Source organism: Lactuca saligna, chromosome 9 (genome assembly GCF_052625555.1).
Source record: "Lactuca saligna cultivar CGN05327 chromosome 9, ASM5262555v1, whole genome shotgun sequence".
Lineage (NCBI taxonomy): Eukaryota > Viridiplantae > Streptophyta > Magnoliopsida > Asterales > Asteraceae > Lactuca > Lactuca saligna.
In genome coordinates this window covers 17,800,826-17,823,942 of record NC_136425.1, presented here as the reverse complement: position 1 = coordinate 17,823,942, position 23,117 = coordinate 17,800,826, and the positions used below count along the sequence as shown (strand labels likewise).

General features: G+C 32.2%; 2 protein-coding genes and 2 long non-coding RNA genes across 5 annotated transcripts; all 4 read right to left on the bottom strand.

The window, feature by feature from the left end:
- Window positions 1–3,621: 3,621 nt before the first annotated feature.
- On the bottom strand, window positions 3,622–6,028 carry LOC145015894 (uncharacterized). The gene is made up of 4 exons (XR_013666081.1): window positions 5,866–6,028; window positions 5,684–5,749; window positions 5,534–5,592; window positions 3,622–4,216 (listed from the first exon to the last, which is right to left on the bottom strand). It is a non-coding gene; the product is annotated as an uncharacterized LOC145015894 (long non-coding RNA).
- Window positions 6,029–6,463: 435 nt separating this feature from the next.
- LOC145015893 (uncharacterized) lies at window positions 6,464–7,953 on the bottom strand. Its single transcript, XM_078974366.1, has 6 exons — window positions 7,736–7,953; window positions 7,467–7,665; window positions 7,122–7,204; window positions 6,915–7,039; window positions 6,703–6,809; window positions 6,464–6,629 (listed from the first exon to the last, which is right to left on the bottom strand). The coding sequence occupies exons 2-6, from the start codon at window positions 7,558–7,560 to the stop codon at window positions 6,475–6,477; spliced, it is 564 nt and encodes a 187-aa protein (XP_078830492.1). The 5' UTR covers window positions 7,561–7,665; window positions 7,736–7,953; the 3' UTR covers window positions 6,464–6,474.
- Window positions 7,954–10,538: 2,585 nt separating this feature from the next.
- LOC145018100 (uncharacterized) lies at window positions 10,539–12,073 on the bottom strand. Its single transcript, XR_013666826.1, has 3 exons — window positions 12,003–12,073; window positions 11,816–11,884; window positions 10,539–11,716 (listed from the first exon to the last, which is right to left on the bottom strand). It is a non-coding gene; the product is annotated as an uncharacterized LOC145018100 (long non-coding RNA).
- Window positions 12,074–12,257: 184 nt separating this feature from the next.
- On the bottom strand, window positions 12,258–16,755 carry LOC145016719 (uncharacterized). Of its 2 annotated transcripts, none has more exons than XM_078974957.1 (8): window positions 16,345–16,755; window positions 16,170–16,258; window positions 15,960–16,052; window positions 15,811–15,882; window positions 13,928–14,154; window positions 13,600–13,676; window positions 13,439–13,512; window positions 12,258–12,476 (listed from the first exon to the last, which is right to left on the bottom strand). In XM_078974957.1, the coding sequence occupies exons 1-4, from the start codon at window positions 16,663–16,665 to the stop codon at window positions 15,843–15,845; spliced, it is 543 nt and encodes a 180-aa protein (XP_078831083.1). In that variant the 5' UTR covers window positions 16,666–16,755; the 3' UTR covers window positions 12,258–12,476; window positions 13,439–13,512; window positions 13,600–13,676; window positions 13,928–14,154; window positions 15,811–15,842. The 2 variants fall into 2 exon arrangements, with proteins under 2 accessions (XP_078831083.1, XP_078831084.1); XM_078974958.1 differs by having other exon boundaries at window positions 15,811–15,870.
- Between the last annotated feature and the right edge of the window lie 6,362 nt (window positions 16,756–23,117).

Here is a 23,117-nt window from a genome sequence, read left to right as displayed (position 1 = left end):
GATTGAGTCCTTGGTAAATCACCCAAATGAAATTCCAAGGCTAGAACCCAACACAATATTCTACAACTCGGGAGAGGGATGCCGTAACCCAAATTGCAGAACATTTGAAGGTAAGTGAATGACGATTCACTAATTTCCACCATGAAAAACGAAAAAGAAATTTAAGTTTTAAATCTATGAAAACTCCTAGATCCTTTGAGATTCATTGAACATTTCAATGGCATGTTTAAATCTCGATATGCCCCTCTAGTTTGTGACTGGGATGCCGAGGATCACAAAGCGGGTGTGAATAACCATGCAAACTACATGGTGCCCTCACATGTTACAATCACCTATTCGATGTGCCGGTAAACCACACACGCTCCACCGAACTATGACAAACATTGAGTCACCCTTTGCTACCTTTGCTTAGAACCATTTAGTGTGCCGGTAAACCACACACGCTCCACTAACGTCTTCGCAAGGGCACAAAGTGTAATTTCATGGAATTGCATCAATTCACTTTTGCCTAAGTAACTAAGATTGGGAATTTGCGAAACATTTAGTTACTCTGTATTTCATTATACTTATAATGGAAGGTTTCGTCCTATCCTACCCGTTCGGCTAACGACCCTCCACTAGTCAAGAGTGCGGTGGGTAAGAGTGGATACCCATTCAATCGCCATTTTATAGGCAATTTCCTTAAACACCCCTTATAGACCAACTTCGAATGAGGCCTACTAACGGTAAGACTGACTTTTACTCATACATATATATAATGTTATACCTTTAATGTTATATATAGTATAGGGTGTATTTTATACTTTTAAAATACTATATGGTTAACTTTAACAATTACACTTTTAATCCAATTAAATGGTTAACCAAAACTTTTATGGATTTATTAAACCTCTTTTAATTATACTCCTTAACTAATTAATAAAACCATAAGGGTGTGATTTGAACTTTTCAAAACATTACTAGAGTTTTAGAATTTAACATTTCTAATTAAACCTTTAATCAACTTTTAAATTCCAAAACTTGAGGGCAAGTTTTGAAACCTTTTTTCAAAACATTAGGGTTTTAATTATTTAAATTTCAAAACTCCAAGACTTTTGGGTTCAAATTTAAACTATAAAACCTAAAGGGGGAAATATGAAACCTTTCATAACAACAAGGATCAAATAACAAATAATTTTAAATTAACATTTAATCACATAATTATCCATATTTGATTTATTTAATGATTTCTTGCAAAATAATTAATCAATTTAATCAAAATAATCAATCAATTATCATATAAGGAAACAAATATTTTATTAATTGATAATTATCTTTAATTAGATCAAGAATATAGTCATATATATCATAAAATCAGATTTATATTGATCTAACATGATAAGGTAATTATCCATATGCAAAAACAGCAAGAAATCCCGAGATAAGCATTATCTGACGAGTTGACTCGTCGAGTCAGGCATGGACTCGTCGAGTCTGCATGGACTCGGCGAGTTCAGCCATGGACTCGGCGAGTCCAGCCCTCCACAACATCAAAAAATCGAATTTTTCAGTTATGTCAAGCATCAATACAATTGAAACCAATCAAGGCTCTGATACCACTGATGGGTTTTGGTCATAAGACATCCTATGTGCTCATACAAACCCTAATGCTTGGATCTAGGTTTCTCTATTGTACATGCTTTGAATCCAAGACTACAAACCCTAATTCTAGCATACATATAATCATATTAACATTAGAATAAGTTTATAGTGTTACCTTGATTGTTATGTAGCAATAACAATCCCAAATCTCCTTGTATTGACTTTGGAATGCAACTTTATTAAATCAATAAAAAAAAGTTATGCAAATTGGAAAAATAAATAAAAATATATCTTTTGTTGTTTTAATTAAGGAAATAAATATTTTATATGAATACCCACCTGGAAAAACGCATATTATAATTGTCTAATTTAATCGTAACAGCCTACCAATGTACTTTCTTCTTCACTATTTGATTGTTTTTTTCTGTGTGCTGATTATAATTGTCTAATTTAATGTAAAATTTTTTTTTTTTTTAACTTGCAAGGTACAATGGAACATATTACTCCTATAAAGGAAATTGACTCAATCAAGGACAATGCTATAATATGTAATTTATCATCTTTTAGTTTAATTTTCTAAATATATGTGTGGTTGTCTATGTGTGTGTGTATCTCTTTAAAAATTCTGCAATTTCATCATTTTATGACCCCCATTTGCGAAGTTGAGTATTTATTTCCAAAAATGCGAAACTCCAGGGACAATATTTGAAAATTTCTGTTTTCTTCCCCAATTCGCATTCTACTGTGAAATACTTCGCATCTTCATTCTTACACCCTTCGCATTAATCACCTTCGCATTTTAACCTAATTAATCAAATGCAAACCACAAAATTTTCATTACAGATGCGAACACAGTTTAGTTCTTGAACTCTAAACTTGCGAAATCAAAAATTCATATGTTGAACCCATATGCGAATATTAACCCAATTGACTTCAAATTGATTCACAGATGCAAACACTCGATTGTTTTACTTTCGCAAAATGAGCATCAACAACTCCACAATCGAGTTTTTAAATTCTTGCAAACAACAATTTCACAGTCCTTGACTTCGCGTTTTTCTTCACGAATCATCCCTCAATCATCAATCCAATTGCGAATCAAAACTCATATGTTCTTGCTTTATCGATTCATCGACTACACTCATACAAATGCGAACAATACTCAATTTCAAAATCGATTGAAACTTATAACAAAGCTAAATCCAACTTCGCATTCAAAGCACACAAGTGTTATTGATTGCATTCATGAAATACTAACAAGATAATATATTATAATACAAATATACATATTTTAGGTGGTGAAATCGTAACAGCCTAACAATTTGGTATGCAACTTTATTAAATCAATAAAAAAAGTTATGCAAATTGGAAAAATAAATAAAAATATATCTTTTGTTGTTTTAATTAAGGAAATAAATATTTTATATGAATACTCACCTGGAAAAACGCATATTATAATTGTCTAATTTAATCGTAACAGCCTACCAATGTACTTTCTTCTTCACTGTTTGATTGTTTTTTTCTGTGTGCTGATTATAATTGTCTAATTTAATGTAATTTTTTTTTTTTTTTTAACTTGCAAGGTACAATGGAACATATTACTCCTATAAAGGAAATTGACTCAATCAAGGACAATGCTATAATCTGTAATTTATCATCTTTTAGTTTAATTTTCTAAATATATGTGTGGTTGTCTATGTGTGTGTGTATCTCTTTAAAAATTCTGCAATTTCATCATTTTATGACCCCCATTTGCGAAGTTGAGTATTTATTTCCGAAAATGCGAAACTCCAGGGACAATATTTGAAAATTTCTGTTTTCTTCCCCAATTCGCATTCTACTGTGAAATACTTCGCATCTTCATTCTTACACCCTTCGCATCCCTTCGCATTAATCACCTTCGCATTTTAACCTAATTAATCAAATGCAAACCACAAAATTTTCATTACAGATGCGAACACAGTTTAGTTTTTGATATAAGTTGAAACAAAGTTATTTTCTTGCATTTAGCTAAAGTGAAAGTCTGAATGATCTGATTCATATTGAAATGAAAGCGCATTGCTATTAAATTATTATCATCAAATTATTATATAATGTAGAAGTTCAAAATGCAGAAATCACAATTAATAGATAAAACTACAAGTTACGTTATTGCTTTTTTGTAAAGTGGACGAAAACTAAAATTGTATTTTTAATAAGCATTCTCATGCCTTTTTAAGAATACATGAAAAAGATAGACTATTGTTTTTACTCTTCAAAGCTAGCCCTTGTTTCATTTTTAACATCTGTCCACAACAAAAGTGCAGCCACACTATGCATCTTCTCATGTCTAATAGGAAGCTCGGACTCTGCATCATGTATGTTTAGCGACAGACTTAAGCTATCATGGATTGCATTATCGTCAAATACTAACCCTTCTTTGGAGACAGTGACAACATTTGGTTGTGTGAATGTTGTACCCCACGGTGAGCAGTAGCAACTCCTTTGGGTAGTTATTTCGGGCACCAAATTTTTATATCTAACAAATTTGTCTACTACCTTGACAAATTGTAACCATCTTCAAAAAGAGAACGGGAGATCAAAAGATAGTTTTCCCTCGTACCAGAGCCACTTTTGATGATGTTGTCTAACCTACCTATAAAAAGCATGACATGTGAAACCATGAGTCCAAAAGCGGGATCTAAAAAAATCATAATGATGTATGATTTACTAATTTAAACTGCCCAATAAGAATTATAAACAACAATAAGTCTTGATTCATGTTTGTTCCAACATTAGACATTTAGACTTTGTGGTCACAGGTTTACCAAATGGACTCCCACTCATTCAATCAGGAAGTTGTAACAGAGCAAACAACAATGTTAGTTATATCAGATTACAACTACAAACAACATAAGAAAATGATAATAAGAATAAAGACCAATGTAATGGTCACAAAACATAACTTATATTTGGTTTCAGTGTCCTACTTTTTATTTATTTCTTTGTTTTTTATAAAAACAAATTTAAAGCATTATTTTATTTCTATGGTTAAAACAAAAATGTACCTGAGTCATTTTACCATTACGTCCTACATTCTTATTAACTTTTATTAGTATTAAAATAATTATATTATTATTAACATGTAGGCTCTACTCTACTCCACAACTCACCCGCCCACCTTGCAGCCATTCCCTTTCACCCCCTCCCTCATCTACAATCTATAAGAACATAAACAATTCATCCTAACCAACAACAACAAACATAATCAGCAGTCCATGTAGGATAACAAGTTTAAAAACTCAGAAATTGAAACTTGCGAATATAATGAAAATGACCTTGCAGAAAAGACGAAAAGAAACTTTCTAATATGAAGTGAAAAGGAATGTACAATAGTTGCAGAAGAAAACCTATCTTTATTCATATTAAATTAAAAAGAGATATTAGGGCAGAGGCTGAATTCAATATTATATTTTTATGAACCCTAAACCACTAAGAAAACCGAGTTAGATACTCAGGTCCACTTCTTTCACAATCACCCATTGCTTAAGCGAGCAAAGACAGTAAATTTTAAAGCATAGGAAAATAACTGAAGGTTCTATAAATAACAAAAAAAAAAAAAAAGATTAGACAAAATACACGACTACAACACTTTCCTCACACAAAAGATTAAGATGAAAACATCTTTTAAACCCTAAAAAAAGACATACCAAATCATTTACAAAGGGTGATGGTGAGTGGTTGTCAAGTAGTTACTTAGAAACATCAATGAGTATAAAAAAGTTCAGATTTGTTGTGTCAAGCTTGGTGATGGAGAGAAACCTAATAGCAATTTCAATAATGACTATTAAACAGAGAGGATTTGAATTTTGAATTTGATTTATGTGAAAAGAGATATGAAGGCTTGAAAATCAAAAAAATAAACTGAAAAGAAGGAGTGCAGAAGAGAGGGAACGAAGCATTCAGGTGTTACCTTGTCATCAGATTGCTCCTCTACAAAGGGGTTCACTTTGGAGCAAGAGTTTATTGATCCTATAAAAAAAAAATAATCAATACAAAGTTAAAATGATCACCAACGAAACTCGAACAAAAGGTCTAAAAGAATTATATGAATGTTTCTTACCTTCGAATCGGAATCGAGAGTGAAAATCAGGGCCTGAAATCGGTACTGCTTCTAGAATCGTGGCAACTTATACAAAGCAAAACAAAAATTCAACACAATCCATGGTGAAAATCATTACACTACATAACAAATCTAAACTTTTTAGCAAAATGTCGAAAATAAGAGATATAAATGATGCTTACTTGAAATCGCGGTCTGGATATGAACCAACCAACAGAGGCAATGGAAGTTACCAAGGTTCGACATGCGTGATGATGGCAGGATTGAGTGTCGGTGGTGGTGGAGTGAACGCGGGATCGTAAGGGTGGTGAGAGAAAGAGTTGAAATTCAAGTGAATGATGTCTATCGGTGGTGTTGATGGTGGCAGAGATATAAGGGTAGTGTTTCTTGTCTCGGCTTAAGGTAGAAGCAGGGCGGCAGAGGGGGTTGCGGCCACCGGTGGTGGTAACGGCAACGTCGGGAGGGTGGTAGTAACAGAGGCCTCAAGAGGGTTGTGGTAACGGATAGAAGAGATGTTGCTGGTGTGATGGTAGTTTGGAAGAAGGAGGAGTGAGCATCAATTCAAGAAATGGTCTTTTTTCAGTGACGACGATTGATTTAGGGTTTTGGTGAATTACTATCAATCTAGGAAAAACAGAGAAAAGAAATTCAGTAGCATATTTGTTATCAAAATTCAATCACATCTGTACAGTCGGAAATGTCCAATGCAAAATTGAAATCTCTCGCTTCAGAAGGAAGTGTGATAACAAAGGTGCCTTTATTTTATTCTTTAGGCTCAATTCCATATCGTTTTAGTAAACCAATGACCTACAAAACAAAAGCAAATCTTTTATTCTAAGTATTGAAAAATAAAATTGAATAAAAAATACTTGTACCATTGGTTTCAAAACCGGTTTCGTTTCTCGATCTTCAGCATGTCCCGTTATCACAACAATTTCCTTTCCAGCTGTTGTAAAGAATAAAAAATTAAACAAAAAGACATGAAAAGATATTAAATAAACTAATATTAATGATCATACTACGTAAATTGTTGAACAGCCACAAGTGAAGCTTCAAAAACCACATTGCCTCATATCTAAATTGTCCATGAAGATCAATCGTGATTTTGTTGGTAATTTCCATATTCCTGAATTGAAGGATTCATTAAAGAGGTCATTAAATTAGAAACATAGATTTAAAAAATAAAAAATAAAAATAAAAATAAAAAACCAGAAACATAATTTATAAAAACCTGTATAGTAGTAGCTTGAAGTAATTTTTCTCATCTTCGACCTCGATCTCCTTTCTTAAGTTCTCTGCTTCATCCATCTTTTGATTTCCAAGAAATAAACTTCCTTCGTTGTAATATTTAGAGGCCTGCATTAAGAGAAGATAGAAAAAAGGTGTACATAAAAAGGAGACAGAAAAAACTGAATATCGCTAAGATCAAAATTATTACCTCTTCGACCAAAGAATTGGCACGACGTTCAATTTGTTCTAAATCTTGAATAAGATCTCTCATTTCTAAATTTCTTCTGATATCTACAATAAAAATAATATTTTTATTGATTCTTTCTATTAGGGATGAGAATTTGACCCGAAATCCTAAACCGAACCGAATTAGGCCCGAATAAGCAATTCGATATGGTTTGTGGGTATCTATATTATGTTTATTCGGTCCACGTTATCCAAATAACACCTTATTTGGTTCTAAATACCCCAACCCAAATAAGAGCTTATTGGATTTTACATCCCTACTTTCTATTTTACAATAAACAACAAAAATAATGTCAAGGATACTAACCTAGTGGGTTGACACCCACGTAAAGTTGGCCACATCGCAGTAATGCCTCTAAAACCGATTCCCAACTATTTGTCTGATCATCAACCCAGTCCATCTCATTATCAAAGTTGTAGTCTTTATATTTCAAGAAAAATGTGATTTCAAAAACGCCCGGTTTTTCTTCGATTTTGACATCTTTTGCAAATAAGTAATCACCGATCTGCAAAAAAAAACATAGATAGTTAATTAATATATAATAATACTGTAAAATAAACAAAACAAAATTGTACCCCTTTATGGTTTGTAGTCCCCGAAATTATAGTTATTCTACGCAAGGCTGTTTATAAAAATAAAAACTTACATATTAGTAAAGATATAACAAGGTATCTAATAATAAACTAATGTATTACTTCTCATGTTAAATGCAATCCATAGATGAATATCTATAAGACAAATTGCATTATGTGTTGACTGGTCACTCAAATTGATTTTGATTGGGTTCTGACGATCTCTATGCCTGAAATATAAACATCATAGTTGTTAATAACTTTATTTTTTTGTATAACTAATTGGGAGACCCATGCATTACATTGGTTAATTTAAAAGAAAAAAATTAAATATAAAAAGTCAATATTTGAGAACTTTGAATTTATAAGAAAATAAGAAAAAAAATGAATTATTATAACTGAAATGTTTTTTATTTTTTAAATTTAAACAAATAATTTAAATAAATAAACATAAAAAACTACAGAGCTTTAATTTGAGAATTTTAAAATTTAAAGGTAAGTTTATTAATAAAATTGATATCAATTTATTACTATAATTATTGCAATTATTACATTAAAATATTATGTGAAATTTAATAAAATAGAAAAGCTCATAAAATGACATGTGGAAAAAAAAATTAATTTAAAATAACCACAAAATAACATTTGGCAAATTGAATGAGAATGTGACATGTGACGAAAAAAAAACATCCTTTTTTAGAGTAGATTAAAAATAAACTTAAAACTAACCTTAATTCAATCAATTTAAAACTCTCCAGTTTTTTGTTCCTTGCTAGATCCCTTTCTAGAGCTGGTCTCAATATCCCTGTACTTTAGAGTCAACAATAATGCTTACACCTTTTACTTTTGGTGTTACAGTGGGTTTTGAGCTATTTTCTGTAATGGTGATTATGTTCACCATACAATGAGGTAAATCTTTTCAATTTATGGCTCTTTAGATTGTCTTGCATATTCTTCTTAGGCAGGTTAGGGATTTATGGACATTGATCAGGTAGTGGAGGTCCTAGACACTAAAAAGAAATTCATATTAGCATTTATTCATGACAGAAAATACCTCTATAAACCAAATTGATCGACCCCATATGATAACTAATGATTGTATTAACGGAAATGAGAGAAATGAGCCACATAAAAATGGAAAATCCTTCAACTTCCATGGGAAGCAGATATTATTTGTTCATTATGATATTTTATTTCTTATGTTTATAGATGGAAATTGAAAACTAACAATTATTTAGCTATTATTTTATTTTGTTCTAGATGAAGCCTTTAGATATATGGTGCAATCCCCATTGTTAGAAAGACAAGACAAGACGGGGTACAAAATGAAAGGTGAACTTTTACTCTATCTTTTTATTATATAAAATTCCTCTTCAAATTGATATTAAATAATAATATGGAAATTAGATCTTAGAATCTGATTTATCAATTATGGTGTTTTCAATGTTAATGATGATTCCATTGATCCATTCCTATACACCTCAAAAATGGAATTATCTTTGCGACACCGGATAAACAGGTAAATCTCTCTGTTAAGTCAAGCCAGGGCTTATATTTAAGAAAATGAGAACACGATTAGGGAAAAAGAAGGAAAAATAATTGAGGAAAGTTTTTTTGTAAAAAGTCAAGGAATTTGGTTTGAAAGAATCAACCTTCATTGGTGGTGGGATGTAAAGGGACAGAGGCATAGGGAGTGATCAAGTTCCTTTAGCAAACTACTTGCACTTAACAAAATTATTGCACTTCTTGGCCTTTTACAATTTTAGGACATGAACAAGTAGTGCCCATATCTGCATCATTTAATTATTTTATGAAGTTAAAATATTGATATTTATTGTTTTGTGAACAACCATATATTTTCAAGGGTGGAGAGAATGGAACATTAAATTGGCACTTAATAAGTACTAATGATAATCTGACACAATCATATACATTTCTGATAGACCCCTGTTGAATCTATCGTATACTCCCGACATACTAACAAAATTACTTGATAATATTAAGATAATTCCCAGTCATTCGAGAGGAAAGGGGCTCTCCAAAAGAACAAAGTTCTTTACAAATCAATTCTCAGCTACTGACTCTAAAACAAAGGACTATATATACTATTACAAGAGACAAGACAAAAGGGAATCACAGCCAACATACTCAGGTGCTCTTCCCACTAACAAAACAGCCAATAGCAACCATAATACCATAAAAGACCATTCTACCCCTGGCCAAAAAGATAACCGAAATGTGGGGGTTTATCAATTTCCAAGGAGTGTAGGAGACAAACAAAGGATGGAGTGTATGTATACACAATTTTTTTGCTTTAGAATTCTTATTTGACTATCATAATGTGTGATTTTGTTAATATTTGTGCAAGTGTGATAGGAACTTACGGTAAAGAAATAAATTTTTTTTGAAACATAAACTCATCTTTAAGGCAAAAAACGGAAGCAATAAGATTGCACTTCTTTTAGTTCTTAGTTCTACCCACTTTTAGCATTTACTTTATTATTTACACTCAAAATATAAAATGCATATATAAATAAATTTCCTTTATCTATTATTAAAGTTAATATTGGCAATTAATCATATTCCAGAATTGTGTAGATAGCTACTTTTGTTGATGAAATATACCTTTTTGTTTGATTCCCTTTTTAGTGAGCTATGTTTATTTGTTCTATGATCATAGTATAAGTTTGTCCCTTTATGCACATGGGATATATATATATATATATATATATATATATATATATATATATATATATATATATATATATATATTACATTATTCCAAATCTTGAAATTACCACCTGGCTTTCCATAAACATCTTTTCCACTATTTTTTTGATTCATATGTTACTTGACTATGTGAGTACAATGGACGAGTATGGTTTCAAACCAAGTGAGTTAGAACCTGATCACAACAAACCAGTTGAGTTAACCAAATCAAGGCAAGTACATGTGAATTAACTCCAACCAAGAAAATACATATCACTTGAAAAGGATTGATCATCACATTGTGCAGGTTTTAGTTCAAACACATTCGTTTTTTAATTTTCAGTAAATTTCATTTTTAGTCCCTAAGCTATAGAGAGCTCTCTCGGTTTGGTCTTTTTTATTTTATTATTTTTTTTTCTTTTTTTCTTTTATATAATACTATTTTAAAGTTTTTTTGCTCCCGGGGCCATCAAAAGTCAACATACCAGTCTTTAAATTTGTGAAAAGAATAGTACCATTTTCTTTTGGTGTAAAAAGAAAATTACTTGCACTTTTGGTCCTTGTGGTACTATCTATTATTGAACCATGTGGTCATGTGTTGTCAATTTTACAAAATTTAATTATTGTTAAATATTTTAAAATGATCAAGATTGGAAAAACATAAACAGAGGGCAACGTACTTTCTTTGATGTTTTTGGGTTAATTGCAAAAAAGTAAACTTGATTACATGAAATAGCAATGTACTTTCTGTTTTTGCAATTAATCCTAAATGAATCATGTTGATTCAAGCAATTAATCCAGTAGAAGGTCTGAGGCAGTATTACCTAACTTGATTGATTTTATATTGCAAGTTTTGATGGAATTGACACCAACTGTTTTTGAATCCTTTTAACTTCATAACTTAACTTATTATAATCGGACATTGTACATAACTTAAACATTTCCTAATTCTAACCTTTTTTAAGCTTATAGTTATAGTTATTGAAGAACAGTTTACCTCAGCTGAAAGGTTGAAGAGACGTTGCTGGATACTCGTTGAATCTTCCCTGATACGGTCAAACGTGTCATTTTTTGTAACACCTACAAGATCAAAATACAAAAATACTTTTAGGTTTTCTAAAAATTCCCCTTCAAAGTATGACTTGAAGAGCCTTGAACCCCTTACTTGACGGATCTACATCTCCATGTAGTTTTCCAGAGGACTTTAACGCATTTTTTAAATCCACCCAATATCTTATGGCATTAAGAGCCATTGTAAAGAGAGAACCCCAACAACTATCCAATGTAGAGAGAACCACATAAGAATGATCACGTATGTAAAGACCAATGAAAACATCAACTAATTAGGGTTATATAAGGAACAACCAAGCTTACCTAGAAGTAAAGGTTACACTTGATGACCAAATGGCACACTTAGTGTATCTATGTGTGTGAATGGTGCTCCTGGGTACAAGTGATATCCAAGAAAAGAAAAACTAATCATTTAAGCATGCATATGGATCAAAATTCAATAAAAGTAACTTGAGAACTAGGGTTTTTTCGAAAGAAAAGTAAAACTCACCTAGGATAGTGAATACTTCAAGTGTGGTACCACGTGAATGCTCCAACGTGAGGGGTTTCGAGATGACCCACCTAATTCACAAGTGATGAACCAAAGATTACATTGATTGAATGTCAACGACAGATAGATGAAAAAATCTCAACAACTAGCATAGAGATTACAGAGGTGTTCTTACAATAATCAAGTTGTAGATATGCGTGAGTGTTGCGGTTCCGTACTGTGGTGAGGTCGCCGGTTGTCACGTGTGTAGGGAGGCTGGCGGTGGTTCACTAATGGGACAAGAGGGCGGTGGTATAGACGGTTGAAAAATTAGGGTTTTTGGAGAATATTTTGAATAGAAAGAGGGAAAAGGGGATTTAAAATAATTGATTTTATTTTTAGGGCTTGAGGGTAGTACATACCTGTCATGGTTTCCAGCATTTACACTATTTTTGTGTAAAACTAACACCAAAACTCTTTTCAACTCCAACCACACTAAAAAATTACACTAAAACATAATTTAATATTATAAATTATAAAGAATAACAATAAAAAACTAAAAACAGTTAAAATAATACTATTTAAAAGGTGTTTGGTGTTATATAGAGGCCATATTTCTTTCCACAAAAATTCTTTTAGTGATTGATTGGAGCTTTTATGACCTATTATATAACACAAAAATAAGTCCCCCGACCTAATTTTCCTACCGAAATATTTTAAGTAGGATTTTTGCAATAAATTCGGTTTTTTTAAATGTATACAAACAAAATCACTGATTTTCAACAATTTACGAAATTAAACTTAATCAATTTTGTAATTTACCTAATTTGTTTATATGTTTGATGCATTTTTTCTTACTTTTTGAGAAAAACCCAAAGTGCATTGCTATTTATGGTTTTATTCATTTGTGTTGTACACTTTCTTAAGTAATCATGTATGTAATCATGTCCAATCAACTCTAAAGATTGATGCTTGTGAAGTTGACTGAAAGTGGTTATGTTTAGTCAAGTGAGACCTTTCAAACACAACACACATATACCACATAAAAACAAAACACACACACCAAAAAACAATGAAGGGTGTAATATTTAATGGACCGAGCCTAAGGACACCTGGCGCCTAATCACAGCCACATTTTTTATTGAAAATATTTATCGTTTCTAAGTTTTGGTCCTTTTGGATCATGATGGGGATTTATGGCAGATGTATTTCAAAAGATGATCTAAAATCAATGTTGGAAGATAATAAAATGGGCGATGAGGCCACCATTGAAGATATAATATCAGAAATTCATGCGAATGTTGTAAGTTATACTATGCAAGTTATTATAAATGAATCATACTGTTTGAATAGAGTGTTGTATGAGATGCTATTATGACCCTGACAGGATAGCAAAATCAGCTATGAAGAATTCTGTAAAATGATAAGAAGCTAAAATATGAGGTTGAGCAAATCACCCAATTTATTTCAAGGGTAATCGGTTGAGATCCATGTCCACTTGGTGAATTATCCATTGCATATTCTTTAGCTTCTGAAAAATTACAGGTTTTAACTCAAATTTAACATTTTATTAATTAAATTGACGTGTCTTACTCTCATTAATGAATTGTTAATTTACCTTCACTATTTCTTGATATGCCTTGCGATTGTGTCAAAATGGGGGTCAACACCTTGATATTCTTGAAGTCGTGTCACCTACAAATCCGTATAATTGTGTCAATTCATGAGGGCATTATCGTCTTTTGCACATACAAGAGTTCAAGAATGAGCCACTGTTTGTCCTACACTAGTGATCATATGAAAATGATGGAAAAAAACAACATACAACCTTGCTGTATGCAAGTGAAGCTTCTTCTGTGGCTTCCACAAGATATTTACCATAAAATTACAAAAATACCCTTTTAAAATCACAAAGAGAATTTTTTTTTAAGAAAACACAATCTTACCTTATCTTATGCAGTGCTGGGATGATTCTTGTGTATAAGGTAGTGTATGTTTTTTGTCTGCAGATCTGCGTGACCTCTTCTGTCTGCACCGTGCAGACCACGCGCAGACATTAACCTTCGCAGACTGTTTGTTTTTTTAAAGACTGCAGACCTAAAAATGTATGCGCGCCCTCTTCTTGGCGCAGATGTGGACCAGAGTCTTTTAACATCTTCTGACATCTTCTAGCCTAAAAAAACATATACATCTTTATTTTTTTCAAGTTTTTTTTTAATTTATATTTTTTGCAACTTTATTAATGATAAACAATTTGTAAAAAAGTTACAAAACTTAAAAAAAAAAACATTCGATGATACAAACATGATATTTTTGATAAATTTATAAATCAAAATTTATTACAATAATAGTCGTTGAAGTTGTTTATATAAATATGAAAAAAAAATCATAATATATTCTTATATTTTTTTGCCAAATTTTTTAAAACATTATTTAATACAATATATTCACCGACCCTTGCATGCAGCTGGACATTACTTAAATCCTATGATAACAAAATTAATGCTTCTTGTGAAGAAGTTATGACTGGATTATATGCTTGCATTGAGAGATTGGTTCCAGATTCTAGTATCCAATACAAGATAACCACCGAATTAGCTACATATCAAATGCAGAAGCTTTATTTAGTAATAAAATGGCAATCAGGCAAAGGAAGACAAAAGCACCAGGTTAGATTAAATGTTAATTATATTATATTAATATTATAGATTTATAATTATGAAGCTAGATTAACATTTTTTTCAAACATTGTTTCCTACAGCTGAGTGGTGGATATCATATGGATCTTCAACCCCTAACTTGCAAAACTTTGCTTTACGTGTGCTTAGCCTCACATGTAGTGCAACAAGTTGTGAAAGAAACTGGGGAGTCTTTCAACATGTATGTTATGTGACATTTAGTTTATTTTTTTTAATTACACATGCACTATGAAATGTCTAATGTGTTTTATCTCTTTCATTGTAGCTTCACACAAAAAAACAGAATAGATTGGCACAGAGTAGACTAAATGATATGGTTTATGTGAAGTTCAATCGTTCCTTGAATCGTAGAACCAACAGAAAGGACAATGTTGATCCTATCCTTCTGAATGAAATAGATGAGAGCAATGAGTGGTTGTTAGGGAGATTAGAGGAGGATAAAGATGATAATTTAGTGTTTGAGGGTGAAGATTTGACTTGGGATGCTGTGGAAAAAGCCTCAGGGGTAAATGAGCCTTTTTATGCAACCAAAGCATCATGAGATGATAGAGGAAAAGGAATAGTTGGATCTAGTGGACTTGGGTTGGTTGATGAAGAGATAGAAGAAGATATTGGCATGTCTGGTGATGAGGAGGGAGATATGGATATGGAGCTTGGGTTTGACTTTGATGATGATTGATGAAGGATGACTTAGGGTCTTTATTTTTTGGTTTCATTTTGCTGTTTGCATAACTATTAGATTTGTTTTCATTTTGCATGACCATTAGATTTTGGTTTCATCTTGCATTGACTATGGTAAACATGCATTTTGCATTTTGGTTTTTGCATTATGTTTAACCAATTATCATTACATTTGGTTACATGACTTTTATATTTGGTTTTCGTTTTATATTTTTATTGCTTTTTAGTATACCGTAAACATATATTGGTAGTTACTACTTGTGCGCCACACCTACGTGTTGCCAGCGCATCAGCCTCGCGCATCGGCCTCCCGGACCTTAATCGCATGAGTGCGCATTGCGCTTTTTTAAACCAAGATTTTGTTTATTATGCAATTAGCCTAAATTAGAAATTAAGAATAAAAAAAAATCATCATGTCTTATTAAGAAAACATGAAAGAGGTTCCTCACGTATTTATGTTGATGTTGTAACTTCAAATCTTTCACAAGCTTAATAAGCACACCAAGTATCTGCTCCAACACCTATGAAACAAACGTGAATTCAAGGAAGCCAATAAATAGAAAGATTACAATTTACAAATGAAATAGTTATTACATACATTCTAAAATTCTGCAAACTTTCTGCCAGCAGAAAATAGATCTTCACGTAAACCTGTTTCTTCGCTTTCATCTCCTCAATCATTAACTTTACTCTGTTTTTTAAATAATTAAGAAAGTATGTTTAGATTCTCTGATAAAATTTCTTCTTAAAAAATGGTATAAAAGGTAATTTAAAACAACAAAATAAAAAGCGAATGAAAATTACAGACCTTTCTGGAAGCCGAGCCCCTGAATGGGTATCGACAGGTATCTTGTAAGAGCTTTGGGTAGGTTCAGATGGAACTTCTGCACACAAGATCTATTACTCTGATCTCCCATGGCCAATAGGAAAGCTCTTATAACTTAAAAAATTGATGTAAAAAAAATTAATAAATAAATAATTACCAGTAAATTTTCAGCAAGCCTCTTCTGTTTACTACCTAATCCTAAACCAGGCAAACCGATCAACCCATCGCCGCCCCCACTCAATTGAAACGTTGACTTTCTCGGCATCGGAGTTCTCATTCTCCTGTTTCTTTGAGTTAAAACCAGACGGCATAGAAAAAAATGACATACAGCCACCGCCGCTGTCAGTCCTATTTGCTTTCCTTCTATCTCCGATCCCGCCCAACCCCAAACTTCCAACCGCCAGTCTTCTTTCGACAACAGTGGAACCTCGGCAATCGATAGAGGAGGTGGTAGATTCTGATCGGAAGAAGACGTCATCTGCTTTTGCCGAAGAGGTTTCTTTGGAAATCGGAGTAGATAGATTGAGGGGCGTAGTAGAAGGAGAGATAACCGATGAGTTTTTTTTTGAAGAAGAGATAACACCAATCCTATTGGCTGATAAGGCGGCGAAGACGGTTGGAGGGGATTTTAACCGTACCCTATTTTACAATGATTGCACGTAAAACAGTTAAAACAATCGTACCACAATGTAAACAAATTTGACTTGGGCTATGGCCCCTCATGTAATATGTTTTTTTGGTTTTTAATTTTTTATATTTTTAAATACAAACAATCCATTATATATATATATATATATATATATATATATATATATATATAGGGAGAGGATCAAATGAGAACACTTAAAAGGTTGAGAACGCGAAAACAATTGTAAACCAATCATTTTATGAGGGCATAAATGGAATTTTACCATTTAATTAAATTATGATATTCTAAATTTTAGTGATTATGATGACAATTACCCAAAATATCTCATTTTTAGATTCTTTTCTTTAATGAACCAATAATTAATAAAATCATGATTTAATATCTATCTAAGAAAACGTTTTTTTCATTTCATTTTTCATTTTTATGTTTTTATTTTTAGAAATCAAATATCAAAATAATGAATAATTTATCGGTTTACCTCATTTATTTTTTAAAAAAAAGTATCTTCATAAATAATGATTTATACATTTCATTTAAAAATGAATAAAATTGTAAATTATAAATGAATTAACTCAATTGTATTTATGAATACACTTGTAAAATCATAAATGAATAAAACCCGAAAAAAAGATTATAAAATCAACTAAAATGGTACTCATATATTAATAAATAAAACACATTTCTATTCATATAAGAATATAATTATAATAGTAAATGATTAAGTTAGAATATATTTTTTTTTTGACACGGAAACTAATACTACAATTACAATTATAAATGAATAAAACACATTCGTGCTCCTTTCGAAAGTGGTATTGGTGTACATGTTTCTTTGGTAAATCTCCCACATCCCACTATATGTATGTTTATTCATTGTATCTGCAAAAATGTTAAAGAAACAATTATGTATAATTATATAGTCATTCACACATAAATACATTGATATTCACAAATGAATATCCTGTTATTCATAAATAAATATAGTCATTCAAACATAAATTCACACATAAATACATTGATATTCACAAATGAATATCCTGTTATTCATAAATAAATATAGTCATTCAAACATAAATTCACACATAAATATACTGATATTCACAAATCAATATAAGAAAATAGTTGTTGCCGTTTTGTTTCAACCCTCAATTCATCTCTTTTCTCATTCCTTTTTGTCAAGTATTACCACACCAAAAGTACCATTTTAATGCTTAATTTGCTTGTGAAATCAAAGACCAAGAACAACTACAAAAAATTACCTTTCTAGTCATCGTTAGTTGTTGAATTTTGAATAAATCAAGACCCAAGAAACCTCCATTGAACCCACTTTTTGTTGTTGAAATTGATGAACTGATTTTTGCTCCTTCTTTCCCTTTCTTCTTCTCCGTTCCCTACAAAGAATAACCACCAGGATGGGGTTGTATTTTCCGGTTAAATCAAAAGAGGCAGCAGCCTCTTGGCTTTTTCCCCTCACCTGAATTGTTGTGGTTGCTTGCCTTGCTCCTCTCGGACTAGCCTCATGGAGTATTCATTGATGATTAATTGTAAAAATGAGACATCTGACATTATATTCGTATAAGATTACAACTGCAAGCATTCAAGTTCCATTTTTCTGAATTGAGGCATTTCATCGAGCACCTTATGTGCACAACTTATCTTCTTCCCTTATTAGCTAATTTTAATGAGTAAAGTGATGGGTTTTGGTCATAAGACATCCTATGTGCTCATACAAACCCTAATGCTTGGATCTAGGTTTCTCTATTGTACATGCTTTGAATCCAAGACTACAAACCCTAATTCTAGCATACATATAATCATATTAACATGAGAATAAGTTTATAGTGTTACCTTGATTGTTATGTAGCAATAACAATCCCAAATCTCCTTGTATTGACTTTGGAATGCTTAGAGTCACAAGTGTCACTCCTCTAATGGCTTACAAACACCATAAGCAAATGGAGAAGGTATAAAGAGAGAAGTGAGAGGTTAGAATTCGTATCTAGGACCTCTTAGGAAGGGATACACGAATTCATGACCCTAGGGGTGTTTATATAGGTGTAGAGATAGGGTTTCAGTCATTATCCTTATCTAGTTGATTATCCATTAAGCAACCAATAAGATAATCCTTGAATCCTTATCATACTCGAATTCTAAGGCTTTCCAACCTTAAATTCATCCACCATATAAATAAGACAATCCTTACCTTATTTTGTAACTATCACATAATTACAAATCAGCCCCTCTAGTTTAATTAATTACATTTGATCACAAAACTAATTCTTAATTAATTATTGACCAATATTAATTAAACAAATATGATTTCTCCTTTAATATATTATTCTTATATTAATAAATCATATTATCCTCTCTCTCTTTATTCATTTCTCCAATCAAGTTGCTTTGGTGAAGGCAACCCAAAAGGACCATGCACCATCGGGTCAAGTACATACCAAAATAGTTATGGACTTAGACACTAATCCAACAGTCTCCCACTTGGATAAGTCTAACAACTATTATGCGTATGACTTCAGATCCCGATCTGCAATCGTAGCTTTCCAAAGCCGCTGTCAACTCTGATCATATCAGATACGCGTGTCCTTAGATAAGGGATCATATATTTCTCCATTCTAGATATCGTATGAGATATGATTTCTAATCATTCTCTTTGTACTATATCTCGATTTCCGATTTATGACGACAGACTAATTGAACAAATCAAATTAGCCCTAGCCCGGCCGAGCATTTACGTATGTCATAACTAAACCATCGAGGGGCCCAAAGATATTGCTTTTATCCTACTTTGGATAAAAGGAACGGATAAACTTTGATACAATGCTTGCTTGCACTCACTCACCGAATTACACACAACAATATGTTTTATAACACCAAGTTACTGGTGCGTTTACATATTATCAATGTGCAACCGATTCGCAAGATACAACTCACACATCTCGGTTTCAAGAATATAAGATGTTATCGTCTCACCAATCACTCGTGATACAATTCATGGAGTGATCCAAGTGAGCGTGGGTTTAATCCAATGCTCAAATCATATTCATAAGCACTCATGAACGTTGCCGCAAACATTTGCTTATGTCTAATACTCTTTTAGACAATCCACACACCAATTCACGATAGTCTTCATTCATACCTACTTCCAACATATGAACGACTGTGGCCCGTTTGAATAATTCGATTATTCTTAATAAACTCAATTATTCTGGAAGTCAAAACATGCAAGGTGAAACACAAGAATAATACTAATCCCATATGGCCTCAAACCTTTGAGTATAAACAAAACAAGTTTTATTTATCACCATATCGATTACTCATTATTTGTCGTTTCGGGTAATCAGCTTCGCATTTGAATTACAACACTTGTCCCATGCTCCTAGCATGCACACAATGTTTACCTATGGTTCTTACTTTTGTGAAATAGACAAATTGAACACATTTCCAATCATTCTCATTTTACAACTCCAAATCCATTTTCTTAAGTGTAAGAATATCAAATTGTTGTTACTTATAGAATATACTAGATTCTAACACTTTATGCAACGATCCTTTTGTAATGTCACTGCACCAAAGTCTCAAAGACTATTGCCAATGATATTACAAATTCCTCTATCGAAGATTGTTACAAGACAATTCCTTATATATGATGTCTCTCACTCAAAGTACATTCCTTTGAACATCCTTTTGCATAAAAGTTTCTAATCTAGACATAGATTTTCAATATTTACTTCCCAACATGGACACACTTCCATATTTTCCATATGACAACTCATTCTTAATAGAATCTTATCTATTCGTAATGATGTCGATATTGTCCATCCAATATGGAAACACTTCCATAATTTCCAATACTATACTTCCAACTACTCACAAGCGACCAATCCTCGTCGAACTTTGGATTGTCCTTTGATAGTTGTTTAATTATTTTAGTCAAAACCAATTCTAGTCCCTTTTCCCTCTAAATGCACTAGACATTTGTAAAATTTTAGAATGGTCAAACATTAAAGCATTTGCAATCGATCCTATACCCGAAGCATATGGGACACGACGCATAATGTTTTATTTGCTATGTTCTCAAAATTCGAATTGCGAAGAGGAATGCCGTAATCACAATCGAAATTTTAAGAACACACTATGTACCTTTGACTAAATTTATCAACATTTCGCAACCTAATCCTTTAGATTTGAAATGAAGCATAATATTCTCTCCCTTAATTATAGCAAAACAACCTTTCAACTCTTACAACTTCGCAAAGTATGATTCTTGTTTTCTATAATTAATATTGCCAACTATGCAATACGTGCCTTAATAATCATACAATCATAACATTTATGCTCCCACTATCATGATGATTATTATAAAACATAACACTTATGCTCCCACTAGCTTCGACATGTATTCATAAACATCTTAACTGATGGGTTTTGGTCATAAGACATCCTATGTGCTCATACAAACCCTAATGCTTGGATCTAGGTTTCTCTATTGTACATGCTTTGAATCCAAGACTACAAACCCTAATTCTAGCATACATATAATCATATTAACATGAGAATAAGTTTATAGTGTTACCTTGATTGTTATGTAGCAATAACAATCCCAAATCTCCTTGTATTGACTTTGGAATGCTTAGAGTCACAAGTGTCACTCCTCTAATGGCTTACAAACACCATAAGCAAATGGAGAAGGTATAAAGAGAGAGGTGAGAGGTTAGAATTCGTATCTAGGACCTCTTGGGAAGGAATACACGAATTCATGGCCCTAGGGGTGTTTATATAGATGTAGAGATAGGGTTTCAGTCATTATCCTTATCTAGTTGATTATCCATTAAGCAACCAATAAGATAATCCTTGAATCCTTATCATACTCGAATTCTAAGGCTTTTCAACCTTAAATTCGTCCACCATATAAATAAGATAATCATTACCTTATTTTGTAACTATCACATAATTACAAATCAGCCCCTCTAGTTTAATTAATTACATTTGATCACAAAACTAATTCTTAATTAATTATTGACCAATATTAATTAAACAAATATGATTTCTCCTTTAATATATTATTCTTATAACATATTAATAAATCATATTATCCTCTCTCTCTTTATTCATTTCTCCAATCAAGTTGCTTTGGTGAAGGCAACCCAAAAGGACCATGCACCATCGGGTCAAGTACATACCAAAATAGTTATGGACTTAGACACTAATCCAACAATCTCCCACTTGGATAAGTCTAACAACTATTCTGCGTATGACTTCAGATCCTGATCTGCAATCGTAGCTTTCCAAAGCCGCTGTCAACTCTGATCATATCAGATACGCGTGTCCTTAGATAAGGGATCATATATTCCTCCATTCTAGATATCGTATGAGATATGATTTCAAATCATTCTCTTTGTACTCTATCTCGATTTCTGATTTATGACGACAGACTAACTGAACAAATCAAATTAGCCCTAGCCCGGCCGAGCATTTACGTATGTCATCACTAAACCATCGAGGGGCCCAAAGATATCGCTTTTATCCTTCTATGGATAAAAGGAACGGATAAACTTTGATACAATGCTTGCTTGCACTCACTCACCGAATTACACACAACAATATGTTTTATAACACCAAGTTACTGGTGCGTTTACATATTATCAATGTGCAACCGATTCGCAAGATACAACTCACACATCTCGGTTTCAAGAATATAAGATGTTATCGTCTCACCAATCACTCGTGATACAATTCATGGAGTGATCCAAGTGAGCGTGGGTTTAATCCAATGCTCAAATCATATTCATAAGCACTCATGAACGTTGCAGCAAACATTTGCTTATGTCTAATACTCTTTTAGACAATCCACACACCAATTCACAACAGTCTTCATTCATACCTACTTCCAACATATGAACGACTGTGGCCCGTTTGAATAATTCGATTATTCTTAATAAACTCAATTATTCTAGAAGTCAAAACATGCAAGGTGAAACACAAGAATAATACTAATCCCATATGGCCTCAAACCTTTGAGTATAAACAAAACACGTTTTATTTATCACCATATCGATTACTCATTATTATTTGTCGTTTCGGGTAATCAGCTTCGCATTTGAATTACAACACTTGTCCCATGATCCTAGCATGCACACAATGTTTACCTATGGTTCTTACTTTTGTGAAATAGACAAATTGAACACATTTCCAATCATTCTCATTTTACAACTCCAAATCCATTTTCTTAAGTGTAAGAATATCAAATTGTTGTTACTTATAGAATA